General features: G+C 44.2%; 1 protein-coding gene across 2 annotated transcripts in view; it reads left to right on the forward strand.

Moving 5' to 3' along the window:
- Window positions 1-17,313, forward strand: part of NUDCD2 (NudC domain containing 2) — a 54,309-nt gene that overhangs the window by 776 nt on the left and 36,220 nt on the right. For both annotated transcript variants that reach the window (XR_012231768.1, XM_073573819.1), the window contains exon 2: window positions 12,068-12,116. Coding sequence is in view for 1 of the 2 variants with exons in the window: in XM_073573819.1 (XP_073429920.1) it covers window positions 12,068-12,116 (49 nt within the window). In the remaining variant the exon portion in view is untranslated. The remainder of the gene's footprint in view (window positions 1-12,067; window positions 12,117-17,313) is intronic.

Raw genomic sequence — 17,313 nt, forward strand, 5'->3', positions numbered from 1 at the left:
TTTCAAATTTTGAATTTTTATTCTGTTAAACTAGAGAGTTATGTGACACAAAATAGTTACTAAATAACATTTCCCACATGTCTACTTTACATCAGCACAATTTTGGAAGCAAAATTTTTTTTTGTTAGGAAGTTATAAGGGTTAAAAGTTGACCAGCGATTTCTCATTTTTACAACAAAATTTACAAAACCATTTTTTTTAGGGACCACCTCACATTTGAAGTCACTTTGAGGGGTCTATATGGCAGAAAATACCCAAAAGTGACACCATTCTAAAAACTGCACCCCTCAAGCTACTCAAAACCACATTCAAGAAGATTATTAACCCTTCAGGTGTTTCACAACAGCTAAGGCAATGTGGAAGGAAAAAATGGACATTTTAATTTTTCCAACACAAATTTCCTTTCAGCATCAATTTTTTCATTTTCACATGGGCAACAGGATAAAATGGATCCTAAAATTTGTTGGGCAATTTCTCCTGAGTACACCGATACCTCATATGTGGTCATAAACCACTGTTTGGGCGCACGGCAGGGCTCAGAAGGGAAGGAGCGCCATTTGACTTTTTGAATGGAAAATATACTGGAATATTTAGCGGTTGCCATGTCGGTGTTTGGAGAGTCGCTGTGTGCCTAAACACTGGAGCTCCTCCACAAGTGACCCCATTTTGGAAACTAGACCCCCCAAGGAACTTATCTAGAGGAATAGTGATCACTTTGAACCCCCAGGTGCTTCTCAAATTGATCTGTAAAAAAAAAAAAGTACTTTTTTTTCACAAAAATTATCTTTTAGCCTCAGTTTTTTCATTTTCACATGGGCAACAGGATAAAATGGATCCTAAAATTTGTTGGGCAATTTCTCCTGAGCACACCAATACCTCATATGTGGTCATAAACCACTGTTTGGGTGCAGGGCAGGGCCCGGAAGGGAAGGAGCGCCATTTGACTTTTTGAATGGAAAATTAGCTCCAATCGTTATCGGACACCATGTCGCGTTTGGAGAGCCCCTGTGTGCCTAAACATTGGAGCTCCCCCACAAGTGACCCCATTTTGGTAACTAGACCCCTTAGGCTAAGTGCAAACGTACCGGAACTCTCGCGGAAATTACCGCGAGAATTTCGGAATTCCATTCCGCGGGAAAATCGCATTTTAAATTCCCGCGATTTTCCCGCGGAAAAACTAGCATTTTGCAAGCGTAATTAGCTTGCAGAATGCTAGCGTTTTCCAAGCGATCTGTAGCATCGCTTGGAGAACTGATTGACAGGTTGGTCACACTCGTCAAACATAGTGTTTGACGAGTGTGACCAACTTTTTACTACTGAGGCCGCCTATGCAGCATCAGTAGTAAAAGATAGAATGTAAAAAAAAAATAGTGTTATTCTCACCCTCCGACGTCCCGCGCATCCGTTCCCAGTAATCCTTTGCGAAAATGCCCGCGATGACGTCAGTTCTCGCAGGATCGCGACGTCTCGCGGTAATTCGCGATGACCGCGAGACTTCGCGATCCCGCGAGAACGGACGTCATCGCGAGCATTTTCGCAAAGGACTACTGGGACCGGAGCGTGAAGAGAAGCGGGAAGGCTGCGTGGGACGTCGGAGGGTGAGAATAACAATATTTTTTATTTTAAATTCTATTTTTTACAGGGATATGGTACCCAAAGCCCGGAGGACAGTCTCCTCTCCTCCGGACCGTGGGTACCATCCGCAATTGTGCTGCTTACTTTCCGCATGGTGTGCACAGCCACATGCGGGAAGTAAGCGGAACAATGCATTCCTATGGGTGCGGGATCGCCGCGATTCCGCAAATTAATGAGCATGCTGCGGTTTTTACCGCGAAGCGATTCCGCCGCGGTAAAAACCGCAGCATTAGCACAGCATTGCGGAATCCCATAGGAATGCATGGGATGCTTATTTTTCGCGGCAAAATCGCGCGGTTAAAACCGCCGCGGAAACGCGAAAAAAATGCAACGTGTGAACTCAGCCTTAAGGAACTTATCTAGATGTGTAGTGAGCACTTTGAAACCCCAAGTGCCTCACAAAAGTGTATAACATAGAGCATTGAAATTAAAAAATAATTTTTTTTTCCTCAAAAATGATTTTTTAGCACGCTATTTTTTATTTTCACAAGGGTAACAGGAGAAATTGGACCACAAAAGTTGTTGTCCAGATTGTCCTGAGTACGCTGGTACCCCATATGTGGGGGGGGGCACTGTTTGGGTGCACGGCAGGGCGCAGAAGGGAATGAGCGCCATTTGACTTTTTGAAATGAAAATTGGCTCCAATCGTTGGCGGACACCATGTCGTGTTTGGAGATCCCCTGTGTGCCTAAACTTTGGAGCTCCCCCACAAATGACCCTATTTTGGAAACTAGACCCCCTAAGGAACTTATCTAGATGCATAGTGAGCACTTTGAACCCCCAGGTGATTCACAGAAGTTTATAATGCAGAGCAGTGAAAATAAAAAATCTTTTTTTTTTTCCTAAAAAAAAATTTTTTAGTCTGCAATTTTTTATTTTCACAAGGGTACCAGGATAAATTGGACCCCAAAAGTTGTTTCCCAGTTTGTCCTGAGTACGCTGGTACCCCATATGTGGGGGGAGACCACTGTTTGGGCACACGTCGGGGCTCGGAAGGGAAGTAGTGACATTTTGAAATGCTGACTTTGATGGAATGGTCTGCGGGCATCATGTTACATTTGCTGAGCCCCTGTGTGCCTAAACAGTAGAAACCCCCCACAAGGGACCCCATTTTGGAAACAAGACCCCCCAAGGAACTTATCTAGATGTGTGGTGAGCACCTTGAACCCCCAAGTGCTTCACAGAAGATTGTAACGCAGAGCCGTGAAAATAAAAAATGATTTTTAGCCCGCAATTTTTTTTTTCACAAGGGTAACAGGAGAAATTGGACCCCAAAACTTGTTGTCTAGTTTGTCCTGAGTACGCTGATACCCCATATGTGGGGGATGACCACTGTATGGGCACACGTCAGGGCTCGGAAGGGAAGTAGTGACGTTTTGGTATGCAGACTTTGATGGAATGGTCTGCTGGCATCATGTTACATTTGCAGAGCCCTTGATGTTCCTAAACTGTGGAAACCCCCCACAAGTGACCCCATTTTGGAAACTAGACCCCATAAGGAACTTGCCTAGATGTGTAGTGAGCACCTTGAACCCCGAAGTGCTTCACAGAAGATTGTAACGCAGAGCCATGAAAATAAAAAATCTTTTTTTTTCCTCAAAAAATGAATTTTTAGCTCGCAATTTTTTATTTTCACAAGGGTCACAGGAGAAATTCGACCCCAATAGTTGTTGTCCAGTTTGTCCTGAGTACGCTGATACCCCATATGTGTGGGGGAACCATTGTTTGGGCACACATCAGGGCTCGGAATGGAAGTAGTGACGTTTTGAAATGCAGACTTTGATGGAATAGTCTGCAGTCGTCATTACGTTTGCAGAGCCCCTGATGTGCCTAAACAGTGGAAACCCCCCACAAGTGACCCCATTTTGGAAACTAGACCTTCCAAGGAACTTATGTAGATGTGTGGTGAGCACTTTCAACCCCCAAGTGCTTCACAGAAGTTTATAATGCAGAGACATGAAAATGAAAAAAACATTTTTTTTCCACAAAAATAATTTTCTAGCCCCCAATTTTTTATTTTCCCAAGGGTAATAGGAGAAATTAGACCGCAAAAGCTGTTGTGCAATTTTTCCTGAGTACGCTGATACCCCATATGTGGGGGTAAACCACTGTTTGGGCACACGTCGGGGCTTGGAAGGGAGTGAGCACCATTTGACTTTTTGAACGCAAAATTGGCTGGAATCAAAGGTTGCACCATGTCGCGTTTGGAGACCCCCTGATGTGGCTAAACAGTGGAAACCCCTCAATTCTAACTCCAACCCTAACCCCAACACACCCCTAACCACAACCCTAACCCCAACACATCCCTAACCCTAATCCCAACCCTAACCCCAACACACCCCTAACCCCAACACTAACCATAACACTAACCACAAGCCTAACCCTAATTCTAACCCTATCCCTCTTTCCAACCCTAACCCTCTTTCCAACCCTAACCCTCTTTCCAACCCTAACCCTCTTTCCAACCCTAACCCTCTTTCCAACCCTAACCCTAACCCTCTCTCCAACCCTCACCCTGATGGAAAAATAAAAATATTTTCTTTATTTTATTAGTTCTGCCTACCTATGGGGGTGATAATCGGGGGATTCATTTACTTTTTATTTCATTTTGATCACTCTGAGAGTGATCAAAATGAAATAATGGAATCTGCAGCCGGCAGATTCGAGCAGGCGCACTGCGCATGCGCCCGCCATTTCTAAGATGGCGGCGCCCATGAACCGGACCCGCCGGACACCAGGAGCGACGGGGGGGACTTGGAAGGTGCCGGGGGAGGTGAGGGGGGGATCGGAAGCTGGCGGGGAGCGAAGGGAATGGGAGGGGGGGCAGATGATGACAGCGGCGGCAGATCGCCGCTGTCATTCAGTGGCAGGGGGGGCGATCGCCGGTGGGGGGGCAAATCGGTGTCTCCAGCCATGTCCGATGCTACTGCAGCATCGGCCATGGCTGGATTGTAATATTTCATCAATTTTCATTGATGAAATATTACTATCGCTCTGATTGGCTGTTAAAAGTGAAACAGCCAATCAGAGCGATCGTAGCCACGTGGGGGCGAAGCCACGCCCCCTGTGGTGAATTACAAATCCCCCTGTATCTGCGGGTCAGGTGACCTTTCATTGACCCCAGTCACCCGACCCGCAGGGGGGCTTTGAATTCATGACACAGGGTATGCGTCATAGGTCGGATTGGCACCGACTTTCATGACGCATACGCTGTGTCACAGGTCGGGAAGGGGTTAAAGGAATCGCAGCCTGGAAAAGGAGAGAGAGTGAGAGAATTTTTTTTGTACGGCACCCAGAAAGAATTTCGGGTTAAATGAGTGTCTGAAGGATCCGCCAGAGGAAAAAACGTTACAAGCTCCGTTTTGAAATCTTTGAGGATGGTGACGGACAGCAACTTTTGGCGGATCCTCAAAAAAAACGGATGCAAAAAAAAATTGAGGATCCGTTTTTTTCAAAACCTGGCGGATTGTGACTGATTGTAAAAAACTGAAGTGTGAAAGAGGCCTAAGCAGTTTCTTTGCTGGCAAGAAAAAAATGGCAGCAGAAAAAGAAACCCGCTGCAAAAATGCATCATGTGAACATCGTCTTACAGAGCTGATTTTATTCTTCGGCGCAGAGCTTTTACAGAAAGCAACGTGTGGCCATTTTTCTGAGCCGTAACTGTTCTCATTTGGTCGATGGAGCGGAGTCTGGGGCCCCGTTTTGGAAGATCCCACTTCTGTTAGTATACCTACTGAATATTAGGTGCGGCTACCGTTCTCATGAGGGAAAAAGGCCACGTTATCGGATATTATGGATTATTATACATTACTGGCCTCCGACAGCTAGTAATGTTGGATAGAGGCATCCACAAAATTCATCAGATCATAGCACTTATTAGATGTTTTAATCCCAATCAGATCCAAAAATAATCATGTGCCAAAAGACATGCACAAAAACCCGTCTGTCACGCTACATAAACACTATTAGTGCAAGGGTAAACAGAAAAAAGCACAATACAGCCAAATAAATTCCAATCAATTATTTATTGGATACTCTATTTACAATTTAACATAAACTATTCCTAAAACCAAGTAACCTCAGATGTGAGACGCGCCCTGAAGAAGTGTGGACAAAACGCGCGTCGTGGTGGAGGGACACAGCACTTTCTGGATTTTTAACGACCGCCATTATGCCTATTAACGGCGGTAGTTAAGGGTGCTTAAACCAGAGCACCGTCAATTAACGGCGCTGTGGAAAAAGTATAGCGCCCCCCAGAGTCAGATTTTCTCCAGAGTCTCAACTGCTGGGGGTAGCTGAGACCCCAGAGAACATGATTCGGGTCGGTTTTTACCGACCTCGCTTTTGCCATCAGCGTTATTAACCGTATAACGTCAACTGCAAAAAAAAAAAAAAGTCTAATATACCATTTAATTCCTCCTCTTATGTGATCGCACATCTTAGGAGAGAGAAATAGGGTTCCCAATCCCCCCCCCCCCCCGGTACCTCCCAGTGGTCCTCAGCACGCTTTTTTCCCCTCCATGGGCACCGCCATCTTCCGGGAATAAAATGGCAGACGCATGCGCAGTGCGCCCGCCGAGATCTGCCGGCCAGTACCCGGCAACAGTAGGAAGATTTTTCCTTTTGGTCACTGTGATAGACCCTATTACAGTGATCAAAATAAAAATAAATAGTAAATAAACCCCCCCTTTATCACCCGCATAGGTAGGGATAAATAATGAAATAAAGAAAATATATTTATTTTCATTTTTTCATTAGTGTTAGGGCTGAGATTAGGGTTAGGGGTGTGTTGGGGTTCGGGTTGGAGTTAGAATTGAGGGGTTTCCACTGTTTAGGCACATCAGATGCTCTCCAAACGTGACATGGCGCCACCATTGATTCCAGCCAATTTTGCGTTCAAAAAGTCAAATGGTGCTCCCTCCCTTGCGAGCCCAGATGTGTGCCCAAACAGTGGTTTACTCCAATCTATGGGGCATCAGCGTACTCAGGACAAATTGCACAACATCTTTGGGGGTCTAATTTCTCCTATTACCCTAGGGAAAATAAAAAAAATTGGGGACTAAAAAATCATTTTTGTGGAAAAAAAATGATTTTTTATTTTCACGGCTCTGCGTTATAAACTTCTGTGAAGCACTTGGGGGTTCAAAATGCTCACCACACACCTAGATAAGTTCCTTGGGGGTCTAGTTTACAAAATGGGGTCACTTGTGGGACGTTTCTACTGTTTAGGCACATCAGGGGCTCTGCAAACGCAACATGACGCCCGCAGAACATTGCATCAAAGTCTGCATTCCCTTCTGAGCTCTCCCATACCCCCAAACAGTGGTTCCCCCCACATATGGGGTATCAGCATACTCGGGACAAATTGCACAACAAATTTTGTAGTACAATTCCTCCTGTTAGCCTCGTGAAAATAAAAACTAGCGGGCTAAATAATCCTTTTTGAGGAAAAAAATAATTTTTCATTTTCACTGCTCTGCGTTATAAACTACTGTGAAGCACTTGGGGTTTAAGGTGCTCACCACACATCTAGATAAGTTCCCTAAGGGGTCTAGTTTCCAAAATGGGGTCACTTGGGGGGGGGGGGGGGGTTTCCACTGTTTAGGCACATCAGGGGCTCTCCAAACGCGGCATGGCGTCCAACCTCATTTCCAGCCAATTCTGCATTGAAAAGTCAAACTGCGCTCCTTCCATTCCAAGCCCTGCCGTGCGCCCAAACAGTGGTTTATCCCCACATGTGGGGTATCGGTGTATTCAGGAGAAATTGCACAACAAATTTTGTGGTTCATTTTCTCTTTTTACACTTGTGATATTAAAAAAAATTGTTTCTGAAGTAAAATGTTTGTAAAAAAAAAAAAAGTTAAATGTTAATTTTTTCCTTCCACATTGCTTCAGTTCCTGTGAAGCACGTAAAGGGTTAATAAACTTCTTGAATGTGGTTTTGAGCACCTTGAGGGGTGTAGTTTTTAGAATGGTGTCACGTTTGGGTATTTTCTGTCATATTGACCCCTCAAACTCACTTCAAATGTGAGGTGGTCCTTAAAAAAATGGTTTTGTAAATTTTGTTGTAAAAATGAGAAATCGCTGGTCAAATTTTAAGGCTGAGTTCACACGTGGCGTTTTTTTCGCGTTTCCGCGGTGGTTTTAACCGCGCGATTTTGACGCGAAAAATAAGCATCCCATGCATTCCTATGGGATTCCGCAATGCTGTGCTAATGCTGCGGTTTTTACCGCGGCGGAATCGCTTCGCAGTAAAAAACGCAGCATGCTCATTATTTTGCGGAATCGCGGCGATCCCGCACCCATAGGAATGCATTGTTCCGCTTACTTCCCGCATGTGGCTGTGCACAACATGCGGAAAGTAAGCAGAACAATTGCGGATGGTACCCATGGTCCGGAGGAGAGGAGACTATCCTCCGGGCTTTGGGTACCATATCCCTGTAAAAAATAGAATTATAAAATAAAAAATATTGTTTTTCTTACCTTCCGGCGTCCCGCGCAGCCTTCCCGCCTCTCTCCACGCTCTCGTTCCCAGTAATCCTTTGCGAAAATGCCCGCAATGGCGTCCGATCTCGCGGGATCGCGAAGTCTTGCGGTCATTCGCGCGACGTCATCGCGAATTACCGCGAGACGTCGCGATCCCGCGAGAATGGACGTCATCGCGGGCATTTTCGCAAAGGATTACTGGGAACGGATGCGCGGGACGTCGGAATGTAAGAATAACAGTATTTTATTTTTTATTTTTTTTTTTACATTCTATCTTTTACTACTGATGCCGCATAGGCGGCCTCAGTAGTAAAAAGTTGGTCACACTTGTCAAACACTGTTTGACGAGTGTGACCAACCTGTCAATCAGTTCTCCAAGCGATGCTACAGATCGCTTGGAGAACGCTAACATTTTGCAAGCTAAATACGCGGGAATTTAAAATGCGATTTTCCCGCGGAATGGAATTCCGGAATTCTCGCTGTAATTTCCGCGAGAGTTCCGTTACGTGTGCACTTAGCCTTACCCTAATAACTTCCTAACAAAAAAAAAATTTGGTTCCAAAATTGTGCTGATGTAAGGGTGGTTTCACATTAGCGTTTAAGGCCGCAGCGTCGGCCTGCGCACGGCCACCGCTAAGCCCCGCGCCTCCGCCTACGGGCACATGACGCTGGATGCGTCATACGTCCCCTATCTTTAGCACTGGGGACGCAGGCCGTGCGCAGGTATGCGTTTGGCGGCGCGTTCGTCCTTTTGACGGGTGCGCCGACCAGCGCCAAACGCAACTTGTTGCAATTTGGTGCGCTTGGCGCACCGTCAAAAGGACGCATGCGCCACCAAACGCATACCTGCGCACGGCCTGCGTCCCCAGTGCTAAAGATAGGGGACACATGCAGCGTCATGCGCCCGTAGGCGGAGCTGCGGCAGGGGGCGGGGCTTAGCGGCGGCCGTGCGCAGGCCGACGCTGCAGCCTTAAACGCTAATGTGAAACCACCCTTAAGCAGACATGTGGGAAATGTTATTTATTAAGTATTTTTTGTGACATATCTCTGATTTAAGGGCATAAAAATTAAAAGGTTGAAAATTGCAAAATTTTAAAAATTTTCGCAATATGTCCATTTTTTTCATAAATAAACACAAGTCATATCGAAGAAATTTTACCACTAACATGAAGTACAATATGTCACAAAAAAAAATCTCAGAATTAGCGGGATCCTTTAAAGCGTTCCAGAGTTATAACCTCATAAAGGGACAGTGGTCAGAATTGTAAAAATTGGTCTGGTCATTAAGCTGCAAATTGGCTGTCACTAAGGGGTTAATCTTTTTTTCCGTTTACCTTGCTCTAATAGTGTTTATATAGAGTGACAGATGGGTTTTTATGCTTATTAGATATGCCTTAAAATAGAAGCACTTAATAATGGCCCAAACACATGAAAAGAGCAGGGTAAGTGTAAGGCTAAGTTCACACGTAGCGGAACTCTCACGGAAATTACCGCGAGAATTCCATTCCGCGGGAAAATCGCATTTTAAATTCCCGCAATTTTCCCGCGGAAAAACTAGCATTTTGCAAGCGTAATTAGCTTGCAAAATGCTAGCGTTTTCCAAGCGATCTGTAGCATCGCTTGGAGAACTGATTGACAGGTTGGTCACACTCGTCAAACATAGTGTTTGACAAGTGTGACCAACTTTCTACTACTGAGGCCGCCTATGCAGCATCAGTAGTAAAAGATAAAATGTAAAAAAAAATAAAAAATGGTGTTATTCTTACCTTCCGACGTCCCGCGCAGCCTTCCCGCCTCTCCACACTCCCGTTCCCAGTAATCCTTTGCGAAAATGCCCGCGATGACGTACATTCTCGCGGGATCGCGAAGTCTCGCGGTAATTCGTGATGACCGCAAGACTTCGCGATCCCGCGAGAACGGACGCCATCGCGGGCATTTTCGCAAAGGATTACTGGGAACTCGAGCGTGGAGAGGCGGGAAGGCTGCGCGGGACGTCGGAAGGTGAGAATAACAATATTTTTTATTTTAAATTCTATTTTTTACAGGGATATGGTACCCAAAGCCCGGAGGACAGTCTCCTCTCCTCCGGACCGTGGGTACCATCCGCAATTGTTCTGCTTACTTTTCGCATGGTGTGCACAGCCACATGCGGAAAGTAAGCAGAACAATGCATTCCTATGGGTGCGGGATTGCCGCGATTCCGCAAAATTAATGAGCATACTGCGCTTTTTACCGCAAAGCGATTCCGCCGCAGTAAAAACCGCAGCATTAGCACAGCATTGCAGAATCCCATAGGAATGCATGGGATGCTTATTTTTCGCGGCAAAATCGCGCGGTTAAAACTGCCGTGGAAACGCGAAAAAAAGCCACGTGTGAACTCAGCCTAACCCTGGAAGTATCATAGACATGTAATAAGTTCCTTTTAATGGGGTCCAGAAGGTCAGCAGAATAAGAGGGGCCTTGTGACCCCATCAGAGCTCACTATGCAATAATCAGCATTCCCCCAGTCAGGATGTTTCTGTCTCAGAAATGTCACACGGAGCTTTGATGTAGGGCTGGGCCATTAAACTAATTAATTTGAATAATTTGCCATTGTATGTCTGCCTAATTTTTATTTTTTACTAAATTGGCAATTAGATATTTAGCTCCACCCCCTCTGCTGTCATTGGTGGTGCGAGCAATGTAGGCTGGAGAGCAGAATTGCTTAAGCTAGCCCCGCCCACATCATGGCTTTTTGTGTATATTGCCATTAAGATGCTAATCAGTGCTGGCGGTGTGGACGGACCAGGAAGCACGTGAGCACCAGTCCGGGCTGTGATAATCTCCTGATGATAAAATGCTCATTGTATTGGAAACAGCACACAGCCTAGTAAGTGACATACCACTGAAATCAGTGTCTCAGCCCCTACCTTGTTCTGCCTTCAGATTATGTAGCAAAAGTTCTGACAGATTCCCCTTAAAGCCTCGTGTGACATTTTCTGTGACTGACACTGCCGGACTCGGGGAATGCTGATTATTACATACCTGTCTAGGGAGCCCTGATGGTGTCACTCAACCCCTCTTATTTTGTTGGCTTTCTGATCTCCCATTATAAGGAATTTATTGTAAGTGTATGTCTATTATACCTTTCCTGATCCTTTTTTTTTAACTCCTTTTTGTATATTTGGACCATGGCTTTTTTTTAAGTCACATCTAATAAATACAATGATTTTATGAGGTGATTATGGGACTTGTCTAGAAAAGAGTCTAATATTTCCTTGTATAATAGGAAAAACAAATGCAACACAATTACCTTTGCAAAATCTGTTTTTTGATCTTGTGAAATTCCACTATTTTGAGCTTAAAATAATTTACAAACTATAAGAGAATTTCTGGGATTTTTTTTTTTCAAAAATTGCGAAAGAGCAGGAAATGTTGTAAAATTTGGAATTATTTTCTCCTTGGATACAGCTCCACTCCGGCCATCCCAGCCTCACTCCGGCTATCCCAGCCTCACTCCGGCCATCCCAGCCTCACTCCGGGCATCCCTGCCTCTCTCCGGCCATCCCTGATTTCTCCGGCCATCCCTGCCTACCTCCGGCCATCCCTGCCTCTCTCAGGGCATCCCTGCCTCACACCGGTCTTGCAGTGGTGGGTGAAGACCCATCCATCAGTCATGTGACCATTGTAGCCAGTCACTGACCTCATCAGTCAGGTGTTGTGCAGACGACACTGCTGAAGCTAATGATTTGCTGCAGCGGTGACGTGAATGATGGGTGGTATGTCATAACTGGTGGGGACCTCTAGAGAGCTTGTTTTATGACCTCTGTACATTGCATTTGTAACTTTTGTAAAGTCCCAGAACGACTTTCACTGTAAATTCAATAATAAGAACCAGTTCTCTGTCTTCCCCTGAAGCCATTCCTTATTGTGCTCGGCTAGTACATCATGCCTTCTTATGTTTCAGGGACGGCTGTATGACTCCACCATCGCTGACGAAAGCACCTGGACATTGGGTAAGAGCCTAGCTCACTTTCTTACATGGATAAGTGAAAAATAAAGGTGTTGTAAAAGGTTTTAGAGAACTTGGTAAATGTGACCTAATACATTGTTATTTACAGAAAAACAATATTCAATGCTTTATTTCCTGTGCTTATTGCAAGTGAAATTGTAAGTGCATAAGAGTTATTCCGAAATCCAGAAGTAAATTTAAATTAATCTTTAAAAACGAATAACTTTTATAATTTAGGTCACAGTTACTGACATCCGCCGTACATATACGTCATAGGTTGGTAGCTGGTATATGGAGTGGGCTCACGGGGTGTGCTCGCCCCTTATCTGGCAGGTATTATATATTAATATTAGGAACCTGCCTCTAAATTTAAAAATTAAAGATGTGTCTGACAGGATATCAGGACTCTTCAGACCTACTGATGACTACTCATTCCTGCTACTACATGTGGGGACAAATGACACCGCAAGAAATGACCTGGAAACCATCTGCAGAGACTTTGAAGACTTAGGTAAGAAAGTGAAAGAACTGGGAGCGCAGGTGGTCTTCTCTTCCATCCTCCCAGTGGATGGTCATGGAACAAGGAGGTGGAATAAGAATTTGCAGGTGAACAACTGGCTATGTCAATGGTGCCGTCAGCAAGGATTTGTATTTCTGGATCACGGAGTGAATAAACTTATACGATGGACTACTTGCTAGAGATGGGGTGCACATTACGAAGACTGGAAAACATGTATTTGGAAATCGCCTTGCTACACTCATCAGGAGAGCTTTAAACAAGAACAATGCGGGAAGGGAAGCAAAAGGCCAGAAAAAGCCATACACCTGGGAAATGCTATTGAGAACTCTGCTATTAGAAGTGGAAAGGAAGAACAAAGACAAAAGAATCTAAATAATAAAAATATTGGAGAAAGAGAAACCAGTCACATACTACAATGTTTCTATACTAATGCACAAAGCATGGGCAACAAACTAGGAGAATTGGAACTACTGACTCAGGAAAAGAAATATGATGTCATTGGAATCACTGAAACTTGGTGGGGCGATACACATGATTGGAATACAAGGCTAGAAGGATACAACTTATTTGCTAGAAACAGACTTGATAAACGAGGAGGAGGTGTCGCATTGTATGTTAGAAACGCGTATATCTGCACAGAGATTGAAGCTTCAGAGACTAGGAGTTCTGTGGAAACTGTTTGGGTAAGAATACAAGGACAGAACAATGGAAAGGACACTATTGTAGGCATTTACTACAGGCCGCCTGTGCAAGCTGAAGATATGGATGAACTCTTTATGCATCAAATGGCCAAGTTCTCCAAAAAATATGACATAGTAGTCATGGGAGATTTCAACTATCCTGACATTTGTTGGGAATCTCTCAGGCAAAACTAACAGGTCATGCAAATTCTTATCCTCTCTTGCTGACAACTTTATCTTCCAAAAGGTAGGGGAGAAAACAAGGGGAACTGCTACCTTGGATCTAATCCTTATAAACAGGGAGGAAATGGTTGAGGAGGTAAAAGTGGCTGGGACCCCAGGAGGTAGCCACTGTTATGGATGAGTCACCGAAGGAGGAAAAAACAAAAATAATAGCTAAGTCCAGAAAACCAGAGAAGTTGGCAGCTATCGGATTGCAGACCCCTGAACCTATCCACAACAACTAGCAGTAGCCGTGGGGGGTTCCTACGGTGCCCTAGACCCCTCGATCACAGCTGGAGAACTAAACTAGACTAAAGACAGAAAGGGGAAATCTAAACTGCCCCAGAGCAGACCCCAAAGCAATAGGCAGCCCCAACATATAATGACTGTGAAGCAAGATGAAAAACACTAACACAGATAGAAAGATAGGTTGAGCAAATGATGGGGCCCAAGCTAACTAAATAGGACAGGATAGAAAAGCTGATGTCTGCAATCCGCAAAAACCCTATCCAAAAATGTACCAACAGACTGATAGGAAAAACAGGCCCTGAAGTCGCTAGGCTTCAAAAAGACTATATCAGCACTCAGGTATATTCTGAAGACAGAGCCAGAGATCAACAGATCAGAGACAAAAATGGAATTCAGCTCACCCCTGGCCAGGGATGGCTGAACTCCAAAAAAAAAGGCAAACAAAACCAGAACTAAAGTGTACAACAAGCAGAGCAAAACTTAGCTTTGAGAAGCAGAAGTCTGACTGGTCTCCAAGAATCCACCAGGAAAATCACCAGCAAGGCAGCAGGGCGTCGGCTGCCTTATTTCCAGTCATCAGTTCCTGTGACCCAGTCATCATCTACCTGCTCAGCTGTTTGGTAATCAGCCTCACTACCTTCCTTCGCCAGAAGAGGGAGTTCATCAGACCTCACTGGTGAAGGGAAAAATGAACTCGCAACAAGCGACCATGCTATTTTAGAATTTTGGATAACTAGAGGAGGAAGACCTGTGAAGACTCAGACGTCAAGGTTAGATTTCAGAAAGGCAGATTTTGACGGATTCAGAAAGGGAATTGGAGGGATCCAATGGCTGGATATTCTTAAGGACAAAAATGTCCAGGAAGTATGGGAAATCTTGAAACATGAAATTCTCAAAGCACAATTGTTAACAATTCCGAAAAGAGGGAAGAATAGGAAGCACATGCTTAAAATGAAGAAAGAAATGTTTATAAAATGGAAAGAGGGATGCATATCTAAAGAAGAATATAATGCTGTCTGCAGAACTTGCAGGTCCCAAATCAGATTAGCTAAAGCTGACAATGAATTGAGGCTTGCAAGAGACATCAAAAGCAATAATAAAGGATTTTGGGGATATGTCAAATGTAAAAGAAAAGTCAAAGATGCTATAGGATTTTTACACGATGAAAATGATGAAATAGTAAGACAGGATGTTGAGAAGGCCCAACTTTTAAATTCCTATTTTGCATCTGTTTTCTCTCAGAAAGGAAATGTAACATCAACTGTTCTTCACTGTCCTATTAAGAGAATAGAAGAATCCAGGATATCTATAAACAGAATAGTGAGGAAACACTTAGCTAGCCTAAATGAATTCAAGTCTCCAGGTCCAGATGAATTACACCCCAGAGTACTGAAGGAGATAGCAGAAGAAATTTTTGAACCCCTCTCCATAATCTTTGAAAATTCTTGGAGAACAGGAGAAGTCCCAGAAGACTGGAGAAGAGCAAATGTTGTTCCTAGCTTCAAAAAGGGGAAGAAGGTGGACCCAGGCAACTATAGGCCGGTGAGTCTGACTTCTATACCAGGAAAGATCTTTGAACAAATTATTAAACAACATGTATGTCAGTACCTGGATAAGAATGAAGTGATTAAACAGAGTCAGCATTGGTTTGTAACTAATAAGTCATGTCAGACTAACTTAATTTCCTTCTATGACAGAATCACTGATTGGGTGGATAAGGGAAATGCTGTAGATATAGTATATCGTGACTTCAGCAAAGCATTTGACAAAGTACCTCACACTATCCTTATTGAAAAAATGACTAAGTATGGAATGGACAATGCAACTGATAGGTGGATTCATAACTGTCTTAGGCTATGTGCACACGCTGCGGTTTTTGCTGTGGTTCTGCTGCGGTTTTGGCCGCAGCAGTTCTGCAGACAGTGTACAGTAGCATGTTATCCTATGGGATTAACATTCTGCTGTGCACACGCTGCAGACTTTTAACTGCGGAAAAGCTGCGGTTTTAAATCCGCAGAAACAATTGACATGTCAATTATTTCTGCGGATTCTGCTGCGGTTTGCCACCTATTCCATTGTCCAGGTGGAAAACCGCAGGTATTTTACCTGCGGTTTTATCTGCGGTTCTGCAGATAAAAACCCGCAGGTGAATCTGCAGTGTGTGCACATAGCCTTAGTGATCGGACCCAAAGCGTGGTCGTAAATGGCTGCACATCCAGTTGGATGAATGTCTCAAGTGGGGTACCACAGGGCTCTGTCCTGGGCCCTGTATTGTTCAACATCTTTATCAACGATTTAGATGAAGGAATTGAGGGTAAACTGATTAAATTTGCTGTTGACACAAAGCTTGGAGCGATAGCTAATACTAGAGAAGAGCGAGAGAGGATTCAAAAAGATATAAATAAAGTGGAGCAGTGGGCAGCAACTAAAAATGTTTTTTAACAGGGAAAAATGCAAAGTACTACATCTGGGCAATAAAAATGAAAAAAGCATATACAGAATGGGAGGAATAGGGCTAAGCATCAGCACATGTGAAAAAGACTTGGGTATAATAATAGATCACAGACTGAATATGAGTCAACAGTGTGATGCAGCAGCAAAAATGGCAAATGCAATTCTAGGATGTATTAACAGAAGCATACAGTCTAGATCACGTGAAGTCATTATTGCCCTCTACTCCTCTTTGGTCAGACCTCATCTGGAACATTGTATCCAGTTTTGGGCGCCACATTTTAAAAAAGACATCAACAAACTGGATCAAGTTCAGAAAAGAGCAACCAGAATGGTGACCGGTCTGCAAACCCTGTCTTATGAGGAAAGGTTGCAGGATTTGGGAATGTTTATCTTGCAGAAGAGAAGACTGAGAGGAGACTTAATAGCTGTCTACAAATATCTAAAGGACTGTCACATTGTAGAAGGATCATCTGTATTCTCATTTGCACAAGGAAAGACTAGGAGCAATGGGATGAAACTGGATGGGAGGAGACACAGATTAGATATTAGAAAAAACTTTGACAGAGTGATCAATGAGTGGAACAGGCTGCCACGAGAGGTGGTGAGCTCTCCTTCAATAGAAGTCTTCAAACAGAGGCTGGACAGACATCTGTCTGGGATGATTTAGCGAATCCTGCTTTGAGCAGGGGTTTGGACCAGGAGGTCCCTTCCAACTCTGCGATTCTATGATTCTAACAATCGCGGGTTGTGTGAATCTCTGCCCGTGTATAACCTGTTAAATGCCGCTGTCAAACTCTTAAATTAGCAGCATTGACAGCGCGCCGGCATGGGGGCGCATTGAATAGACACGTCCTTAACATAATCACGGGTCACCGATCGGAAACTATGACAGCTTGTCATTACAGAGCCCCCTAGAAACCCTACCTGTGGCCAGGTCAACCCTGAGTTGACTTCGAATACCTTGGACATAATACTATAGTGTAGGGGCTTAATGTAGGGGCCTCATAATACTATAGGTATTAAGGAGAAAATATACCCATATACAGACCATACCCATATTGTAATGCTGAACAGAC

The sequence above is a fragment of the Dendrobates tinctorius genome, unplaced genomic scaffold, assembly GCF_039654945.1.
Source record: "Dendrobates tinctorius isolate UK_male_01 unplaced genomic scaffold, ASM3965494v1 ptg000036l, whole genome shotgun sequence".
Taxonomy (NCBI): domain Eukaryota; kingdom Metazoa; phylum Chordata; class Amphibia; order Anura; family Dendrobatidae; genus Dendrobates; species Dendrobates tinctorius.